The 20,409-nt window shown below is 37.4% G+C and overlaps 1 protein-coding gene and 1 long non-coding RNA gene across 2 annotated transcripts; one reads left to right on the forward strand and one right to left on the reverse strand.

The window, feature by feature from the left end:
• Nucleotides 1-7: 7 nt before the first annotated feature.
• On the forward strand, nt 8-3,741 carry LOC120113074. The gene is made up of 2 exons (XR_005514911.1): nt 8-2,300; nt 3,344-3,741. It is a non-coding gene; the product is annotated as an uncharacterized LOC120113074 (long non-coding RNA).
• A 1,509-nt stretch (nt 3,742-5,250) lies between these two features.
• Nucleotides 5,251-18,476, reverse strand: LOC103711597 (uncharacterized membrane protein At3g27390-like). Its single transcript, XM_008797810.4, has 10 exons — nt 18,138-18,476; nt 16,669-16,777; nt 16,375-16,567; nt 16,140-16,276; nt 8,049-8,337; nt 7,730-7,836; nt 7,504-7,648; nt 6,134-6,332; nt 5,790-6,030; nt 5,251-5,709 (listed from the first exon to the last, which is right to left on the reverse strand). Exons 1-10 carry the CDS (start codon nt 18,229-18,231, stop codon nt 5,484-5,486), a joined length of 1,740 nt encoding a protein of 579 aa, XP_008796032.2. The 5' UTR covers nt 18,232-18,476; the 3' UTR covers nt 5,251-5,483.
• Nucleotides 18,477-20,409: the final 1,933 nt, after the last annotated feature.

Here is a 20,409-nt window from a genome sequence, read left to right on the forward strand (position 1 = left end):
GGCATTGGAATTGATTGGTATGCTAGCAGGTCAGTGAGGAAATAAGCCCAACTAAAAAAAGGCCTGCTAATTACTAAACAAGCATCTCATATTGAAAAAAAGGCTCTTTGACTGATATGAATCATAATCATTTGCTGTCAGATGACTGTGGGATTACACAACATGATGCTTTATTCTGTGAATAAACTTAGATCTACCACCTGATCCCCATTGTTTTCCTTGGTGTTACCCAACTAATAGTCAAATTATTATGAACTCCTGATGTTTTTTTTAGGTGTACTCTGTCCTTGCGCAAAGTACATAAAAATATCCTTATGGAGAGAGGAGGGGGGGGGGGGAGACTATGCAAAAATTTCTTTGTAGAGGTGGAATAGTAGAAAAGGATGATACTAAGTTAGTCAAGCACTTTTTGAATTCTTAAAAAATCATATAAAAGATATATTTCACTGTGAATGCAAACTTGCCATGGAGATCAAGTCTTTCCACTTTGTTGCTAAAACTGTTCCCTGTTTTTCTCTTGACTGTTGAGGCTTGGTGTCCATTGGTTTTGCCATTTCATGGCAACTAGCTTTGTGATTTCTTGCTTGAAGGAACCAGTTTTTAAGGAGCTTCCCTTTCACAAAAATGTGCATGATTCTCTTATAATCTTTCATTTTTTTTGAGTCCACGACATTTCCTAACAATTGGTTTTCGTAAGATATTTGTTGCCCTTGCCATATCATTAATCAGCTCTCCACTATTTTTTGCTCTAGTGTGTACAACTCTAGTGCATCTTTCTTTGTATTCATTTCTGAAGCCGATATTTTACTACACATTTATCTCAACATTTCATTTTTGCTACACTCATTTTGTCATTTGGTCTCTTCTCTCTTTCTACCCAAGCTTTCTACACTGCAGAATTTCAGGCCTCATTGCTACATAGGAATCTTAGTCTACTCGCCAAGAAATTTATTGATGACACAAGGCTGCCCAAAAGCAAGTTTTTTATGTTGCTGAACAAAATTATTCACCCTGCTTCCTAGATCAAAAATCACCTCCAATTTTGCTTCCTCTAGCTAGTCTCAGCCACAAGTCAATCCCTGGGAAATCCATGTCTGCATGCCCCAGGTTATTGATACCCATAACACATGTTTTGAGTTGATAGAGAGGACAAAACCTTTCATTTCATTAAATAGCATTGTGGGAGAATGCTCAAAACCGTTTCATCCTCCAAATAGATTGTTTGCGAGAAATCTAACAATGATTTTCCTTTATTGACTGTACCATGACTTTGAGGTAAAAAAAAAAAAAACAACATTAGGCACATGAATATCCAAATATTTTTTTTAGGATTATGTTTTTGATGAGAGAGATGCTCTGGCTAGGTGGACTGAAGAGAAAATAACTGGTTTAGTAATAGAGACGAGCAATAGTCGGAAGAGGTGCTACATCAGGATTCAAAGAATCAGTTGACAGGATTGTAAATAATAGGATGTTAGAGTATCGAAAGGAAAAAAAGGAAGTACCAAGTTGTAACTTGCTAGTACCAAAACTGAGTGGAGAAGAAAGAGATGCAATAAATTGATCAAATATAAAAGAATGAGGATAACTATATTATTTTATTGGTGAAAAAAGGATGTAAGAGATCGAGATAGTAGTTCATGTGGCAATCCTAGTGCCGTTTCATTTGCTCTATGAAGCAAATGACACGATACTAATATGTGATACAACAAATCTTGAGAAAGTAGGATACTCTATGGCTAGGATACATCAAGGAATACATACACACATATATGTATATATGCCTATCTGTGTGTGTGTGTGTGTGTGTGCGCGCGCGTGTGTGTGTGTATGTATTTTGTACATATATACGTGCATAAGTACATAGACACATATGTAAGTATATAAAAAAGGCATACACAAAGCACAGTGGTCTATCAAAATAACATATTCCATATTTTGCATTGTATTGTTAACTTTTACATGCTCGTTATTAGTTATTATTTCATAGATCATGATCCAAATTTATATTTCAATAGTAATATCAATAGAATACAAAATTGATCCCCCCTTATTTTTGGAGGTATCAAGGAAGTATCTAAAGTATATCCGGGAAGTAGCTAAAGTTTTTTTCTTTTTTCCTTTTAAAATTTTAAAAAATAAGATACTTAACATGAGTATCAGAGACATATTCAGTAAGTATCTCACAAGTATCAGTATCCAATACAGAAACTATAAGGACATGGTATGTGATTCAAAGTCTCGATGCTTCCTTGGCACCAATGTTCATTCTGTGGACCTGATGATATTATTTTGGACAGGTAGAATCGCAACATCATTAAACTCAGCACTATTACATCCTTTTGCACAATTACATCCATTTGCATTGCAACACTTGCAAAGATGATGGCCTTGCAACATGTGATTTTTATTTTAGCCAGAGGCATAAATTTTATCCCTCAACCTGTATGTTATTATTTGAAACTTTGTTGTTCCCTTTTTTTTCTTGATTATGTCTCATAGCATAGAAGTACTATAGCATAATTTATTACTATTCAATATTTATCTTCTTTCAGTATCATGTTTTTAACCGGCTCTTCCAGATTTTGTCATTAGCATATCTGGAATTTGGCAAGTTACTGCTTATTGTCAGAAACATATGTATTCAAGAAAAGTCTTACTTTTTAGACAATTGGAAACCTTATGAAAGGAAAGCAATGGTTGGCCGAGCCATTGGAAGTATAAAAGCTTCTGACACAAATTTCGTGCATATCTGGTTGTCCCTGGATATAGTAAACCTATTAGCATTTTGCTCTGTGCTCGCGCGTGCGGGCATGAGGGATGGAGAGAGTGAGTCTGGCTGCATTTGTACACACATATGGAGATACTATCACATGCTTTCTTGCCTTTGCTCAATGTATTACAGCTAAAAATTTTTATTTGGCACTAGGAATTTTATAATGGTATAGTCTTGTAGACTTTTACTGTTGCCTGCTACCATTCGAAATAACAGTGGGAACTTCAAGCAGACCACCTGGAATAATGTCATTTTTTCGGACCAAGCGTGTAAAACTGAATAAAATGTAGTCCTTGCATTTGGCTAGTTATACACATTATGAGTTTTACCTACGGTTCCGTAGAGGCTAAGAGTAGGTGGCTGTTGTTAGCCAGCTTGAGTACATGCTTGCAGAAGGGCAAAACGTTCTTACCCTGTAATTGATTTCACATTTCTGAAAGTAACCATGGATATGCTTCCTAATTTTCTAGTTATAATAAATATGTAAAAGGATTTTCTCATATTCTAATATTTTTCTCCAGTTAATAATTAATTTGTTATTTACCTTGCTGCCTTTTATTTGACCAGATCGAATGCATCCAAAAAGAATATGCCTTTAGGCACGATCCTGAGAAGTTCAAGCAGCTACAAGAAGGCGAAACTTTTGGCATCTCAATCACAAGCTGACTCTGAAAGCCAGCCTGTTGATATAGTCCTCGAAACTCAACCCGACTATACCGCACCATAAAATGCTTTGCAGTTTTGTGAGTGAATCTACTGCGGTCCTCCACCACCTAGGACACCTGGTTTCTGTGGCCCTGCAGAGAATCAGAGAGTTGTTCTGCTCTAATTTTGTTTCACCTTGCTCTTGCACCAACTTTTGACAGCCAGTAAATTATGAGGATTAGAGCTTGTATTCATGTATTCTGTGATGCTGGTTGAGGTTTTAAATTGATAGTGATTCATCTTTTGTTGGCGAATCATAAGTATAGGATGGCATTTTCAAAATTCATCTCACCCTACACATCCCTGAAGAAACCATAGGCTATCCTTTTTAGGAACCACCAGGAAAAAGTTGGCATTTTGGCCCGAATATGCTATTAATCCCTAGATATTTTACCTCATATGACTACTGAATTTTTTTCAGTTTTGAGGGAGGTTCTTTGGAGAACCTAAGAGCGCTCTTGTTGGAAAATGTTCACATAAACGTGATGAGATAGAGGCAGTAAGGAGTTCAGTGTACTGTGAAGAGTATTTAGTTGATCTGATGAAGGATTTCTTTCAAGTTTTTCACTTGAATCTTTTAAATAAAATAATAAATAATAAGAATTTTTAAAAGAGGGGTCATAAGTCTTTACTTTTATTGGTTTTTTATGACCCATAAGCTGTATATTACAGGAGGAAATTAGAATCTATGCTATTTACTTTCACTCCTTTCATTCGATTGGATGAAAAGTAGAGTCTATGTTGTTTACTTTCAATTTATCTATCTCTCTTCAAAATTATATATTCTATATTTATACTAGTGAGATCTTTATTTGAATTGAATTCTTAGCTAAAAGAGACGTGCGACGGTGCGAGGTCTACTATTTTATAAAGGTCCTTTTTTTTTATTTGAGTCGGTCTCCTCTTCTGGTCTCCTTTTAGAGTCTAAAGAGAATAAAAACATTCTTTTTATTCTACTAGAGTCCATCTTAAGTTGGACTAAATTTTTCTTTTAATTTTAAAAAAGAAAATTATCAGAAGTAATAAAATATTTTTTAAATTTTTATATTAAAAAAAAAGTTAGATGTCGAGTTCTACATCGCACTAAATTTTTTCCAAATTAGAAATTATATCTTATAAATTCAGGACGATTGAATTTTACATATATGATGGATTTTGTCTCCGAAGCTTATCCAAACAAAGTAATTAAATTGGTCAGTAGCGGGTCAAATTATCCTTTTAAATCATTAGGGGCTTATGGAAAACTGTAGACTGATCTCTTCCATTACTCAAATTATTTTGCTCTCAAAATTCTATCTTAACATGGATATTTTCGTTTTGGTAACCATCACGGTGGAAAATCTATCACAAGGGTCAAAGAATTCGATAAAGAATCCAATGGCTGGCAGATCATGGTACGAGATTTCTTAACGACCAACCAGAACGGAATCATCAGGTAAGCTTGATGCATAAAGTTAACGGGCTCTTACTGACCTTCTCTGGATGCATTTATCTTTTAACCAAGCTGCCAAACAAATTACTGACGTTACCAGGAAAGATGCCATTTATTGGAAACATTATACCAGAGTGAAGGTCAATGCAGCCCCCAAATAGGCTGCTTCACCTTAAACATCAAAACCGATATAAAACTGCTGGAACTCAGAAAACTGCCAATTGAATCAAAGTGGACATCAAATTTTTAATGTGAACCTTGCAAACGAGAGCTGATTACTCCAAGAAACCGTGTAAATGCACTGACTCTTGCATACCCACATCGCAATAAGATTTAGACAAGATTCAAGGCTGGAACCAAAACATCCACGGCATGTTCAGTTTACAGGATTTTGAGAACCAAAATTATTTAAATGAATATAAAACAAATATAATCACATTGGATATACAAATTAGCTTCCTGAAAAGATACACCAAATGGTTTTGATTGGCGAACATACACAAATAGTATTGGTGATAATAAACAAACGACACAACCTCGTCATACAACTGGTGGTCCGATAATTGCCAACTATGCCCCTTGATTGTCACCTTGGATGCTTGCTTTCTTTCCGGTCGACTTTTGGCTAAACAACCGGGTAGCGCCACTTCGTGACCTTTGAGTCTGTGGAGATCCATTAACAGACTGACTCCCTCTCATCTTCTTTTCCAGCTCTTCAGAGAGAGACTTCACAAGGTCATCAAATCGGCGTTTGGCCGTCGGATATCTCGATATAGATTTGGTGATTCCTTGCAGCCTTGTAATTGAAAGAAAATAAATGTCTAGGATAACAAGATAGAAAAAAAATAGCGACCATTCACCAGAATTCCTTGATACCTTCTAGCAAATGCATTGATTTCAGCACGCCTCCGCTCGTTTAGTTGGGGAGATTGAGCATTAAGATTCTTCAATCGCTTGGAATCACCAAGTAACAAGACCAATTTGGACAAATAGTTCTCTTCCTCTTCTGAAAATTTCTCAGCCTTGATCTGCTCCTTGATGATCATTAAAGGATCAAAGAACCAATCAAAAAATCTATCTTTCGGTCTATTATCAATGGTTATCAGTGTGTTGTCACCTGAAATCAAAGATGAACAAATCAAATACATAAAATAAAGCAAATTAATCTAGTAAAGATCTGATTTATTAGTGAAGTAAACAGAAGGTGATGCCTCTCTTACTCAACACTAGACCATCTGTATTGGCCTTTGCAGACTCCAAAAGTGCCTGAAGGATGGAGTATGCTGGCAAACCTATGCTTACTGTTCTGCTTCCACCCTTGCCGGATCTGGCTTCTTCAATATCTTCCAAGGTTATGACTCCTTCAGACACCAAATTGTCACCATAGCGCTTACACTCCGAGAATAGGTGTTCAAGTAACTATAACAGTACCTTTAGTCAGCTCTCATAAATTCCACATTTAAAGTACCGGGCCATATGAAGACAACGATGCAGAGATTGACCACTCATGGTAACCTGAACTCTAAAGGCATTGATACAGGCCGAGGATATTTCTTCCATTCTTTAGTTTCTTAATAGAAATATGGTGGGTATGCCACCACCAAGATTCAAAACCAGGACCTTAAGGAATATAACTGAACGTCCCAGCCGTCACTGAGCATCTCTTGCTGGGCACTTCCATTGGTTGTTTGCAAATGGACCAAGCCCACCAATTAAAAAGTGGTGGTTCTGTTTTATTACAGACTAAACTGATTCAATTTTACAGTTTGGCAGAACATTGAGTTTCAATCCATATGCACCAGATTTTGACATGTCTGATGCACGCTGGCTAAGATTCATGCAGCAGGGATGGCTATGATCCCAAATTCATTTATACAATGTTTGATAATAGTGTTCTTTTCTTTTTTCCTCCTTTTCTTTCAACCGATTATAGTACTCCAAATTTTAATATATATACCTTTAGAGGGTGAGCCTTGGTGCAATGGTATGGTTGCTCTATTGTTACCTAGGAGTCGCGGGTTTCAAATATGGAAACAGTCTCTCCACATGTGAGGTTAAGGCTTTGTACATATCACAGTGCTTAGACCAGCAATGGTGAGAGCCTCCTGCATTGGTTGCCCTTCTATGTACCTTTATTAGTACTCCAAGAAAGGAACAGCTAAACTGATAGAAGCAAACCCTTTGTTAAAAAGAGAGAGGTGCGTATCATGGTTATGGGTAAGGAGAGAAGATAAAAAGTTATGGAATCTATGCAAGTAAATACAAGGGAGCGAGGGGAGCTCCCTATGGTTGAGATACAACTCCATTCCTTGGTGTCATCTTCTTTTTAAATTTTTTAAATTTTTTAAATTCTAAAAGGTTGGATGAACTCTGGTAATATTAAGTTGATCCACATTGACGGTTATGATCCAAGGCAAGGGACCCACGGTGACTCATTTTTCAGAAAAAAAAGTTAAATACAAAGTTCCTTTCTCTCATAGGCAGGACAGTCCAGGGATCCAAAAAAGTGGAGTCAAATGCTCAGGTGAAGTTGAAACCTGAGCTGACATAATAATAATAGGCATGGTTACTGCATGTCTAAATATGTTACCTTGAATGGCTTCAATTCGCGGATGCTATTTTTGAACGATGTAGCACGTGAAGGAGGGCTCTTTCCTTCCTGTTTTTCCCGACGAGAAGAGGTAGGCCTGGAGAAAGAGCTTGCATGTAACAATTCCTTCTTTCGATACTGAGGCCTAGAATATCCATGAACAATGGCTAGTCAGTGTTTTACTGAAAGCTTCTGGAGAATGAGCAAATGAGAATTCGAGCAGCACCTTGGAAACCAAGACCCTTCTGGCAAGTCAAGTATGTCATTACTGTATTCATCAAACATAGACAAGGAAGCAATGATGTAGCAAAGCCCCATGTGAATTGAGGACTCCTGGAGCATCAAAAATTTGAGTTTCGGTAGGCATTTCCAAAATGTGAAATTAAAAAAAAAAAGTACTTATTCATATGTCTTTCACAAATTGAATATGGATAATGCAATGATGTAGGTCAAACATGGTTAGATAAACCTCATCCAGAAAAATATGTATCAATGGCACAAGATATATATTAGCTAAATATAATGGTCTAGTAAACAAATCAAACCTGATAAGCAACAACAGCTGCATATGCACCTAGTGGAAAACTTGACATGATGGAGGCTGCAACTGCTCCTGCAACTGCTAATGGCCAGAGGAGTATAGCAAGACCAGCAAATGGCACACAAGCAGTCTCTAGAAATGGTCCCTCTCGGCCTACGAGATCATGAAACAACCGATTCCATCCTTTGATGAGCATGTATGGGCTCTTGCATATGGCAATTATTGTGATCACTGGCACATCAATCATGATTCCAAGTAGACCAACTAAAAAAGAACCAGGAATAGAGTGCAGTCTGGAAGATATCAAGGTGAAGTCCTATTAGCCAAACTACTTTATTCAGCCAAATTACAAAACCAGAGGGAGAGAGTGCCAAAAAGCTAAGTGTACTGATGAATGATATAAGATCCCAAGCTAATTTTGGTTCTTTGACAAAATAACAAGATTCACTTCCTAGATATAAAAATGCAGTAAGGAAAAGGCATGCTTAAAAAAATGATACCATGTTGCACGGTAAGGCCTCTGCCAACATGATTTCTATATTAAAGAAAAAGCATTTCTCAAGGACATATGTTTGGTTAAAGATAAGGAAAGAAGGGGGAACAAGAAAACAAACAGGTTGAGCATGCCACCTCAGTTTAGGTAAAGTTACTTGTCTAATCTAGCAACTGGGAGAGCACGTGCGCGCAAATGCTTTGGCTATGGTTGACTCAAAATGTGGCAATGAAGTTCACTATTTTAGATGGGCTGTAATTGGAAATTTGGTAGGGATTTGGCTTAATATTAATTTTATAGGGTTGTCAAAAGCCAAGATAATCCCTTCAAAATCTGGCTTTGCTGCAGAGACAAAACCTAGGTCTGTTTAAGACTTGCCTTGGCCTAAAAACTAGCTAGTCCTGAAGTAATGCAATACATAACAAAATAGGCCCTGTATTTGACTCAAATCAACAAAATTGTGTCCTCCATCCAAGTAAAACAATGTGATACTCAAAAATCTGCCTAGACAACACTAGGGGCACAACCCAGATTGTGGGTCAGCCGGAACTCAACTTGCCTAACCCACTCATTAAGTAGGGTCGGGTTAAGGCATGGTATGCTGAACCGACCGGTTCCTCGGTTCAGCCTGTACCGAACTGGTGTCGACGAGCACCGGTCCACACGGTACAAGCCGGTACTGATGCGAACCAGGCCGGTTAGCACCAGCCCAAGTGCGAGCGCCCTCGCACGCAGGGCAGCGCGCCCCGCGCCGAGGTGGTTTCCCGCATTGGGAACTGCGCGCGAGCGCAGTTCCCAGCACAAGGAACCGCGCCAGCAGGCTGAGCAGCGCGCCCACGCGGGATACTCAATGCCATTCTGTGGCATTTTTTTTTTTGGTCTTCGCCAGTACAGTACCGGTTCGATTCGGTACCGTACCGATATCGACGTCCACCGGTATGTCGGTACAATCGGTACGGCGGACCTTGGGTGAAGGTTTTATAAATTTGGGTTAGGCTCAAAAATCCCTGCCAAACCTCAAGTTGGGTTGGGTTATGGTTTAGCTTAGACCCAATCCTGACCCAAACCCCAAGCCAAACCCAAGTCAAGCCAAGCCACCCAACTTAACAAAACAAGTAAACAAATAGACAAGTCATATTAATGTTTCATATAAATTAATATATCCATATTTCATATTAGTGTTTTGAATAAATTATTTGTATGTTTTATATTAACTACAGCTTAGTTCTATTAAATTATAACATCGTGTATCATCAAATATGATGAATGATTGATGCCTCAATCAATCAAATATTAATCCAACAAAATTGTACCCAAATTTTCCCTATTTTAAATTCCTATTCAGCTCAAACTAACATAATTAACATGGCCTAAACCAACCCAACACTAACCTAACCCAACCTGAATTTAGCTTAGTATAAGGTTGGTTTAGGTTGGACTGGAGAAATTCTAACCCAAGGTAGGATTGTCAGGCTAGGGTTGGGAGATATCCTAGTTGGTTTGGGTTAGACCCAAGCTGCCTGAGTTGCAACCCTAGAGACCACAGACCTGGGCTCCTAAATTTACAATTGATATTTGTGATTCTACCCATAACTTTGTTTTTTAGCACTTCAAGGAAAGTGTAGCCTTCACTATGTTGTCTTATGCCTAAGGATGCATGTCTATGATACTGACATTTACTCCAGGTCATAATGAGATTGATGCATCAATTGAAAGCCCGATATATTAGTGTGCACAGCTGATAGGAAAACCAAACACATATTTTGGCTTTTGGCTAGATAAACCAAGATTCACACTTTAATGGCATTGTGTCAGACCAACGCTTCTATCTATCAAGATGGGCTATTTTGAGCTTATAACTTACTGATTAGAAGAAAATATTGGTAAGTGATGGTGTTAAATTCTTGACCCATTTACCTATTCCTCCCTTGCTCCTATCCTCCATGCCGCTATGAATTGCAAAAACAGAAAATTACTAATCATTCAATCTACCAAACATCATTCCATTTTTCCATTCATATAGGAAGCTATTTCCAACAAGTTCAAGTGATACCCAAAAAGCCCCCTAGACTAGTCTGGCCTATAAATCATACTAAAAAATGGAAAGAATAATTGCTAGATATTTCTTATAATTATTACTCTGAAAATTTTGAAAAGTTTGAATATTTGGCTGGCCAAGCTTAATGTTGGCAATATCTGATCATAATGAAATTTCTGGGATCATAAGTACAGAAAGGAAACAATTGTAGACAATCTCTTGTACTTTGAACTTTGAAGTATCATTTTTCCAGACCCAGTCATGGTTTGATTACTTGCATTTATGCAGTTGGTCCTCTATGAAATTGATTATTGTCTATCATCGAATATATGAAGAAGGAGGCTGCCACAAGCCCCCAATCTGCCTGAAGTCACCTGGGCCAAGGATTCAAAACAAATTCTTAAAGAACTGAAAATTGACTTAAATTTGATGTTCAATCAGAAAGAATTGCACATGTTATCCACGAGGCTGTGCTTTATAGTCAATCACCCCATTTCTTGGAAAAGACTTGGTGTTGATGCCAGTGGTGATTCCTTATTTGAACATTTTGACACTGTTACAATTAAATTAACTAGTTCTGTCATTCTTTTATACCCTATCAATAACAGGCGTCTGTATCATCTCATCAAGACATTAGTACAGCAAGCCAGCATGCTGAAACTTAAGAAGATTGAGGAGCCAAGTTTGGAGCAAATAGTGCAAGTCTTTCATTTGAGCATCAGCCCCATGAATCCAGTGAATAAACTTATAAAAGCAAAAGAATTCATCAGGTGTCAATCCTATGCACATGACATAGTCACTGCACCACTTGTTTTAACAAAACAGAGCTTGCATTTATTAATACCACAATAATCAAAGTATCATGTCATGCCAGCTTATCCATACTACATGTCTTGCACTGCCAAGATAAGGCACTATACACTATACAAGGGTACATACCCTTCTATGACACATATCGCTCTGTGCCAGTCCATATTGGTCATGGACCTACTTTGCTTTTTCCATGAGCCTCAGAAACTTGCCTGGCATTGCATAATACAGTATGGTACTTACTGTGCCAGCCCCTGATGGGAGCGGGCATGACACTTAGTACTTCAGTTCTTCAATACCGCATGTTGTGCGTGCATATACTTCCTGTCAGATGAAGACAATTCATTTCAAGATCTAAAAATCCACAAACTTATCAGGCACGGTCTTCTATCTGATTAAACAAGACTCAGCAACTTATATCCCTTAACTGGAAAAAATCTCCTTCTCCCCTTAACTAATATATGTTCGGAAAATGGAAAAGAGAAAAAGGATGACAATTGATGGAACAGCCGAAAGAACAAACAAGAAGTTAAGTGGAGTAGTCGGGAGAATAAGGGACAGAATGGAGGAGAAAAAGCACCGGCAGGTTTCTGTTGGAGTAACAAAATAGAGTGCTCCTTTTTTTTTTTTTTATCAGCACATAGGCCAGTCACCAGGATGGCGGGTTGGACTGACCAAGAAACATATGATAGTGTAGTTGGGTAACAAAAAGGCTACAACCTTGAAAGTGATTGGCCCTGATAATGGGTCTAGAAAACATCTTATAATCAAATACATGACTTACAGACTTTAGTTTCTAGAAACAATTAAATAACATCAAGTGATTCGGTAAGGATATCAACTGCTAGCCTGTTAATAACAATTGGCTGAAGCCACAGGCTCCATATAGTTTTTATTTCGTGAATTTCTGGACCCAAAATGAATAGGTGGTTTGATTATCACATGACATTCTAGTGTCTTCCTCAATAAATTCTGCTGATTGCGTAAACAACTTCAAGCATATCACCCACCAGTTTTTATAAGCCACTGCCCTGTCAATACCTTACCATTCTGATTGCAGACTGGTACCTGGGATGGATATGGAATGCTGATTCTCTCTTGAATTGGGATGTTCCAACCATCTCAGTTGGAATGGACCAGGATGGTTGCATCCTTACAGTTTGGCACTTGGGACAGCCTGATATCCGAGATGCCTTTTTTTTTTTTTTTAACCTTTTTCATTTTCATTCTTATTGCTGATGACCATGGTAGTCCATCTTGGTCCAACCCCAACTCATCCTAGTACCATATCAACCCAAGACTAAACCAGGATAGGTGTTGATGTTGGCAATTAAACCCTCGAACACGAATTTAAATTCAGTATGGGGCCCCGTCTTAGTTTGCTTTTGAGAAAATGAATATCAGACGAGGATGATACAGTTAGGATAGACTAAGACAGCAAAGAACAACAAGAATAAAAACGGAAAACATAAAAAAAAAATGTATGCCAGTACATTGCGACCATCCTGGTGCATTCCAAGCATCAGAATGCAACAGCATGCCTAAGACAGATTGGAACAGTCGAGACATCCCAGTTCAAGAGAGAACTGGGGTCTCGTAGGAGTCCTATTATCCTGATTTCCTATTGGACAGATACGTACTAACGGGACTATCCCGGCCCAAGGAAGGCCCCGCTCTGCCACCCACTGCACAGTTTTTTTCTTTTTTTTTTCTGCTTAACACTGCACAGCTTCACATCCGAAGGCTAGCAGGATTTTTCTGTATTTTTTTTCTGCTTAACACTGCACGCTGCACACCAATCCCCGGCCCAAGGATTTTTTCCGCTTTTCCTCTTTTTTTCTGTATTTTATTGTGCGGTTTAATCTTGGAATTGGTGTATGTCATCTCCACAGCTAGCCAGCCACTAACTCTAAGCCGGGCCTGGGAGCATCCAAGTTCCAACGGGATTACGGGAAGCATCCAATTTTATCGTCACTGCCCAACTTGTAGAGCTGTAACCTGTAAGTCTTGATTTCTCTTTTTTCTGATTTTCTGTGATCAAGTGCAAGATATAAAAAAGAAAACCCTGATTCTCTTTTTTCTCCTGCCGTTCTATCTGATTTTTTTTATCTGTTTTCTTCTTTACTTCCCTTTCCCTCTCTGGTCTCTCTGTATGGGTTAGATCGGCTGCATCTCTTGTTTTTTTGTTGCTGGTCCATGCTCTTGGAATTGTTATATAGCAATCTACTGTTGGCGCATCATATGTTTGTTAATTTGCTGCAGTGATTTGTTCATAGACAATATAGCACCGGTCCAATGCATTTCAGGGCCCAATGCATTTAGATAGGATGCTTGTGTTATTTTTTTGTTCCTGATTTGAAGTTTTCTACAAAGTAAAATACATATCATTCTCCATTTAGTGTTTGCTTGTTGTTTTTGCCTAACTCATAATTGGTTTTCACATGCAGAGTTGTAGCTATTGCAACTCAATTCCAACGGTCTTTTATGAAACTTCTATGTGATGCTCAATTTGAAGAACTATCAGCACAAGATTTGCTGTTGACATATGCATTGAACAATGACTATCTCTTGACATTGCCAAACTATGTTGATTGGAAAAAGGCTTCGGAGTCCAATGCAATAATATTCAGGTAAAGTCATTGGGCTTAATTCTAACCTATGTTTTGGTTGAACAAGGAAATCACGTAATTGTGACCTTGTTGTTGAACATATTGGTTGTGTACATAATTCATTGTTTCCTCCTACTCTTTTGGAAGTATCAGTATCATTAAAAAGGTTAAATGCAGCATGTATCATTTCCTTTGTACCATTCACATATTCAGATTAAGATACAGGTTTCTTTGCTTATTTCCTGCTATGTCGATGTTACTTTTGTTATTGCTTTTAGTTATCACCCAGTGTATGTTTGTTTCTTTTCCTGGTGAAGCTTCCTAATAAACATCCATTATAAAGAACTACTTAGTAATTGTAGCATACATTGAACATCTCAGTCTGGTTTGCAATATATTTATAAACACAGTTTTAAGTTCCATCCAGGGATCTGAATCTGAAAAGTTGAACTTCTTGGGTTTGCTTGGAGCCAATCCAAAACCTAGGTTGGCTTTGGAGTTTTGGCTTGTAAGATCATATTTAGTTGTATATATGGGCTATTTGTGTTTTTCTCCTTACTCCTCATTTGTTTAAATTCTGAAAAGTACTTCATTATTTTAAATGAATTTTTAAAGCATTTTGCACTTATTAAAATATTTTATCATTTTTAAAAAAAAGGCCTCTCTTAGTGAGTTCGCCTTAGGCCTCCAAATGCATTGGGCCGCCCCTGATGAGAACAAAAGTAAAATTACAATGCTACCAGAAAACAAGATCATTTTAATATCAAAAGGTTATTATCCAAAACTAATCACTCATGGAAAAATGAAAGTTGTTTCCAAACAACATAACATCCACAACACAAACTAGTTCATAGAGGATGTATACCCTTTTTAAGCCTGATCACTCTAAGTGCATGGGGAGAGAGTTCATCCCCCACAGTTTTAACTTTTAAGCCTATGTACCAAAACTAACATCTTTCAAAAAATTGAAAAAACATCAATATTGACCAGCATGGTCAGTAAGGTACCGCCAGTATGCACTGACATAGGTCAGTATGGATGGTATGTACTAGTATAGCTATTTCGGCAACAAGTATTGGTGCCGATTTCATCCAGAATGGTATGGTACCGATTGCACCCCATTTTGGTGGTTTTTGAAACCCCAAAATGTCCTGATAGTGAATAAAGTAGATGAAAGCAAATCCACTAGGAAAAAATGATGAAAGAATCAACATTTGATATTAGAATAGAATAAGAACGATTGTTCAAAATATAAGCTATTTTTTATTCAGTAATAAACAAGATCATAGTGTCAATCTATGTAGGAATCTTTTGTAACAAGGGTTAAGGGCTATAGCTAAACTACAAGTTGCATGAGAAATATATTGGTACATACATGATAAATTACTCTTGTTGGTAACCATATAGTTTACCACATTCATTCTTTTCCAAATATACAGACACCTTGCACAGACATAGGGTAATTCTGGACCAAGCATATTCCCATATCCTCCCTACCATGCTAATTTAACTTTTCTTTTCTACTGGAAAATAAAGCATTCATTCTCAAGCTAAATTTACACTTAAAAATGCAACATCCAGCTAATGAAAATTTAAATCCATAAAAAGACAATAGAAAGAGTTAAAGGAGTATACTAAGCTGCACAGCCAAATGCAACTAAATCAACCAAATATTCAACCAAATCATCGTCTGTCTCTTTGCCTAAAATTACAAGAAGTGTCAAATTTAATAGAAAATAAATTCCCCCAAACAGTCCTCATAGTCTTGCATGCAACAGCCAGTGTGCCTTCAGTTATTTCAAAAGTCATTGCATGACACTACCACAAATCAATCATGTCATATACATGATGGCACCTATGTCATTTTGTGTTTGTCTGTGCATTTATATGTGTGTCTCAAAGCTAAATGCATTTTGCTGAAGCTTTTTCATTGAGTTAAAACAAACAAAGATCAATTTTCAAAATTAAGAACAATTCACAAGCACATAATCGGAAGCATGTCGATTTGAAGTTACATTATCTATTTTCTTTCTTTTGCTATTCCCACATTTCTTGTTTTACTTAGAGCTGTTCAAGAGATTGCACAACAAGAGAAATTAGAATACACAGAGGACAATTAAGGGTAACAAAGATCAAATGTCAGACCTGATCTCATATGGTTTCCCATCTGGAGGATCATGTAGACGGAGGTCATCCATAATTGAGAAATAAGAGTGAAAGCATACATCTTTCAAGTCCCTGACCACTGTAAAGCATCCTTTAATTGTACTCCATGTTCCATCCTACATTTTTTAGTACCTCAAAATTTGGAGAAATTCTAAAACAGAATATACCTGAAGACTATCCAAATTAATTCTAAAAAGTAACAAATAAAACACACCACAAAACAATGGATAAACTCATTTGTCTTTCCTTCTCCAACAGCATCAAAAGTAGCCATTACTGGTGCGAGGAAGCCATACCCAGCACCCAATAAGATACTTCCCGAGATGCCAGCCAGTGGCCACAACACTAAGATGACTGATATACCAGTGCCAAGGACAAGCTTTAGGACAGGTCCTAACTGTTTGGTTCTGCCTTGAAAAAACCAGTGAAAAAAATTAACATGTCACAAACAATATAGATGACAAACCAAGAGCACAAGGAACTGTGAACAGATAGCGATATATATTACCTTGCTATACAGTAATAAGTCCAGACGGCATGTGCTGGCCAGAGACCCAGAATGATTGCAGAATTTCCAATTGTCATGATAAGACATACTAATGGGCAAAGCAGAGCACCTGAAGAAGAAAAGAGGAGAAATGATTACATCCTGCATGTAAAGGAGTATCAATAGTTACCATTACTTATAAATTACGTTCTGCATGTAAGTGAGTATCAATATTTCCTGTGACCTGGAAATACCCAATACTAATCAAGTGGCTAACAAGGAGAGGAAATGAGGGCATGGAATTATTGAAGTTGAGATCATCACACATTAAAACCCTTATTGTGGAAAAGAAGTGACAAGTCATTAAGGGCAATTAAAATAGAGAAAAACAAAGAGAGAGAGAGAGAGAGAGAGAGAGAGAGAGAGAGAGAGAGAGAGAGAGAGAGAGCCATATGTGACAAAGCGCAAAGAAACATGAGTTTGATTAGTCTGTCCATGGTTTTGAAATCGTTCAAAGTTTTGCATGTTTATCTTGGCCATGGGGTCGCTGCTTTGTGTCCAATTGTAAAATGTATTTACTGATGTTTGGGTGATCAGCCTCAAGTATAAAAATGAACTCAGGATTCTGAATGTGAGACACCATGAGCAGATTTATTTCTACTAAACCAAAACCAGCTGGTTTAGCTAACTACTGAAATGGGTTTTGGCCTTGACGCAAACCTGAACTATTTAGCTCTGGGTCAAGCAACCTGACCTAAACAGATATCCAGGTGACCTCACCAAGATTAGATTGTTTAGAGTCCAGTAAGCAGGTTGGTCATCTTAGTTCAACAACTAATAGGACCCTCAAATAGTAGGACTCGTCAACCTAAGTACTCCGAAGCAACTGTAGTATAAGCTCTAAAGATACTATCCATAATTAAAACATAATTAATGTTTCATACTCCTCCATGAAATCCTACTCCAAATATGGATTCATTCAAAGGCCCTAGATAGCTTTTGGATTAGTTAGTACCCAACAAAATCTTAATAGACTAGTAGCATGAGAAACTTCAAACTTGGAGCTGGCAGTACCGAAAATGAATCTGCCACCTCTGCAACCAACAGAAGATAAACTTATACTCCAAAGATGATTTCAAAACCCAAGATCAAGCTAAGACTTGAAACTCAGTAGTGAAGTCAAAATTCCCATGTCAGTATAATTAACCCAACAAAACCATTTCAGAGCCTAACTCATTAAAGTAAATCATTTTAAACCAGTGTAATCTTCTTCTTCTTCTTTTGGGTGTCTTTGTGTTTCAACTTAGCATAACCAATTTGAAAACTGATAATTTTCTGAAGAAAAATGGCCGCACAATCGTGTAATCTCTAGCAGAAAAATAACTTCACCTAATCCATATGCTCCAAGAAAAATCAAACCTAACAACACCTACCAACAAGAGGAAGAAGAAGAAGAAGAAGAAGAAAGAAGCGAGGGTTAAAGAACCGACCTTTAATGATGCCCAGAAGCAGCAGCCCAAGGAAGAAGGGCAAGAAGCGAAGAAACCTCCAAAGAGTTGCCCAGAACCCCTTCGGAGGCTCCATCACTCCAAGAAAAGAACCCCCTGGACAAACCCTTCAAACCCACATCAAAATGCACTCAAAATCCAATTCCAATCCAATCCAACAATTCCCAATCAAGCGCAAGGCGGAGCAATCACTCTAAAACCCACCAAAAATTGCGTCAAAATCGCTCTTTCCCTACTCATCCCCCACCGAATCCACCATGGCCGATATAGAAACCGAAGCAGGCCCCGCTACTCCGCGAATAGACGCTCGGAATCATTTGGAAAGTGGTTGGGACCCCGGAGCTTTTATAGGAGAAGTCGGCGGTTAATCCAACCGCTTTGCCGACGCCGAGAGACGACAAACTAGAAGTATTTGAAGGCTTTCAGAAGCAAGTAGTGAGAACATATGCTTGCGTGTAGAGAGTAGAATAATTAGTAGTTTAGTATTGTAAGAAAGGCAAAGCAAAAGGTTGGCCACAGCCATTGGTTTGATCCACTTGATGGATGGATTTAATCCAATCATATAAGATTAGACGATGATTTATGAATATTATATAAATAATGCCAATTGGATGGACCATATCTGTGACATAGAATCTGAGTGACAATATGGCTTCCTTTTTTGCCATTAGTGGATGGTGGGTGGCGAGATTGGTTAGGAAAAGAATATGCTTTGACGAGTGATATAAGCGGGTCGATATATATTTAACATTTTGTTCCATTTTTGATGGGTCCAAGGCTGAGTTTTGGAAGGGCGTGCAACATGTGGCCATGCATACTGCCAATCACAACCTCTTGTTTTCATAGTAGTGCACTGAGATAAGTGTTTGATGAAGAAAGCCCACAAAAATAAGTGGCTGTTATTGGTGGCATGCACAACCATGCGGTGCATGCTGTATAGGAAATAATTTCTTGAGTTCTGAACCCACATTTTTTTTTTTTGATGTGGATACCAGTTGATGATTGATGTTTATTGCTTGTGGTTTGGCTTTATAGTAGGCTCCACTTAGTAGACTTAGTCAAATCTTATTTAATTTACAAATGCAATAGCGAATTATATATTGGTAGTTGATATATATAAAGTTAAAGTGCCCTTTTACTAGTCAGAATATCTCAACTACTATTATAAAGATGGCTACAAAATCTTTAAGATTTATGTGTTCATGATATCTATCTATCCATCCATCTATCTATCTATTTATCTATATATTTTATGGGATATGCGAAGGAAATATTATTAGGTTAATCTTTCTTTCCTTATGAATGGAATAAGGCATGGCAAGAATCAAATGAAGGTGCAACTCAGAGAGAAGCTATCAACTATCAAATCTACAAGAACGCAAGCCAGTGCTATTATTGGCTTAATACATTATAACCTCAAAAAAAACATTGGAGTGCTGGATAAGAAAATGTTCTAATTAGGGCTGAGGGTGGGCCAGCTCAACCTTATTTATCTTTTAGCTGAATAATGTAGCTAATTCCCATAGTCCAATTACAACCTTCAATGCGACTGTAAGTGGGCCCAAATGTTAATGAATCAAATGCCAGAAATAAATTGAGACTGATAGTTGACAGGGACTCATGGACTGTGTTGTTTTGCTGCACAAGGTAAGGTTTATGTACCTTTAAATTTATGATAGGTGATAACGCACTACTCCTTTTTGGTGGTGGTGGTTCTTTTAAAGTGGAAGGATTTTGGCACGCGAGTCCTCTTTTTCTGAATCCAATTTTAAAAGAATCATCTTTTCTTTAAAAAATTATATCAAATGAACTTTTGTAAATTTACTGATGACTAATTTTATTGATATACTCATGTTTAAGAATAAGTGACTTTAATTTTTCTATTGCTAGATACCAACCATCTTGGAAATGAGAGTGGAAAGTCTATCATTGATAGAAGTATTCCATCTTGAAGAAAAAATTAAACTTAAAATTATCATTCGAAAACGAAATATGGTATATATAACTTTAAAAGAAATAGTTATTGTTCTGACAATGAGGACTAATACATCAAAATTCCATAGAGATGCAACTCTGTGGCTTCTCTAGCATCACGAAATCCAGACTTTTACTGAGAGAAATTTTTGCGGGTAGAAATATTGAGCTATAAACAACTCTCTAGCTTTTGTTTGGACTAAAAGGAACTGATCAAAATTGTAATTAAATGTTAACTATAATTATAAAATCAATGAGATGTAATAATTAGCAGAGCCAG

The sequence above is a fragment of the Phoenix dactylifera genome, chromosome 14 (genome assembly GCF_009389715.1).
Source record: "Phoenix dactylifera cultivar Barhee BC4 chromosome 14, palm_55x_up_171113_PBpolish2nd_filt_p, whole genome shotgun sequence".
Taxonomy (NCBI): Eukaryota; Viridiplantae; Streptophyta; class Magnoliopsida; order Arecales; family Arecaceae; genus Phoenix; species Phoenix dactylifera.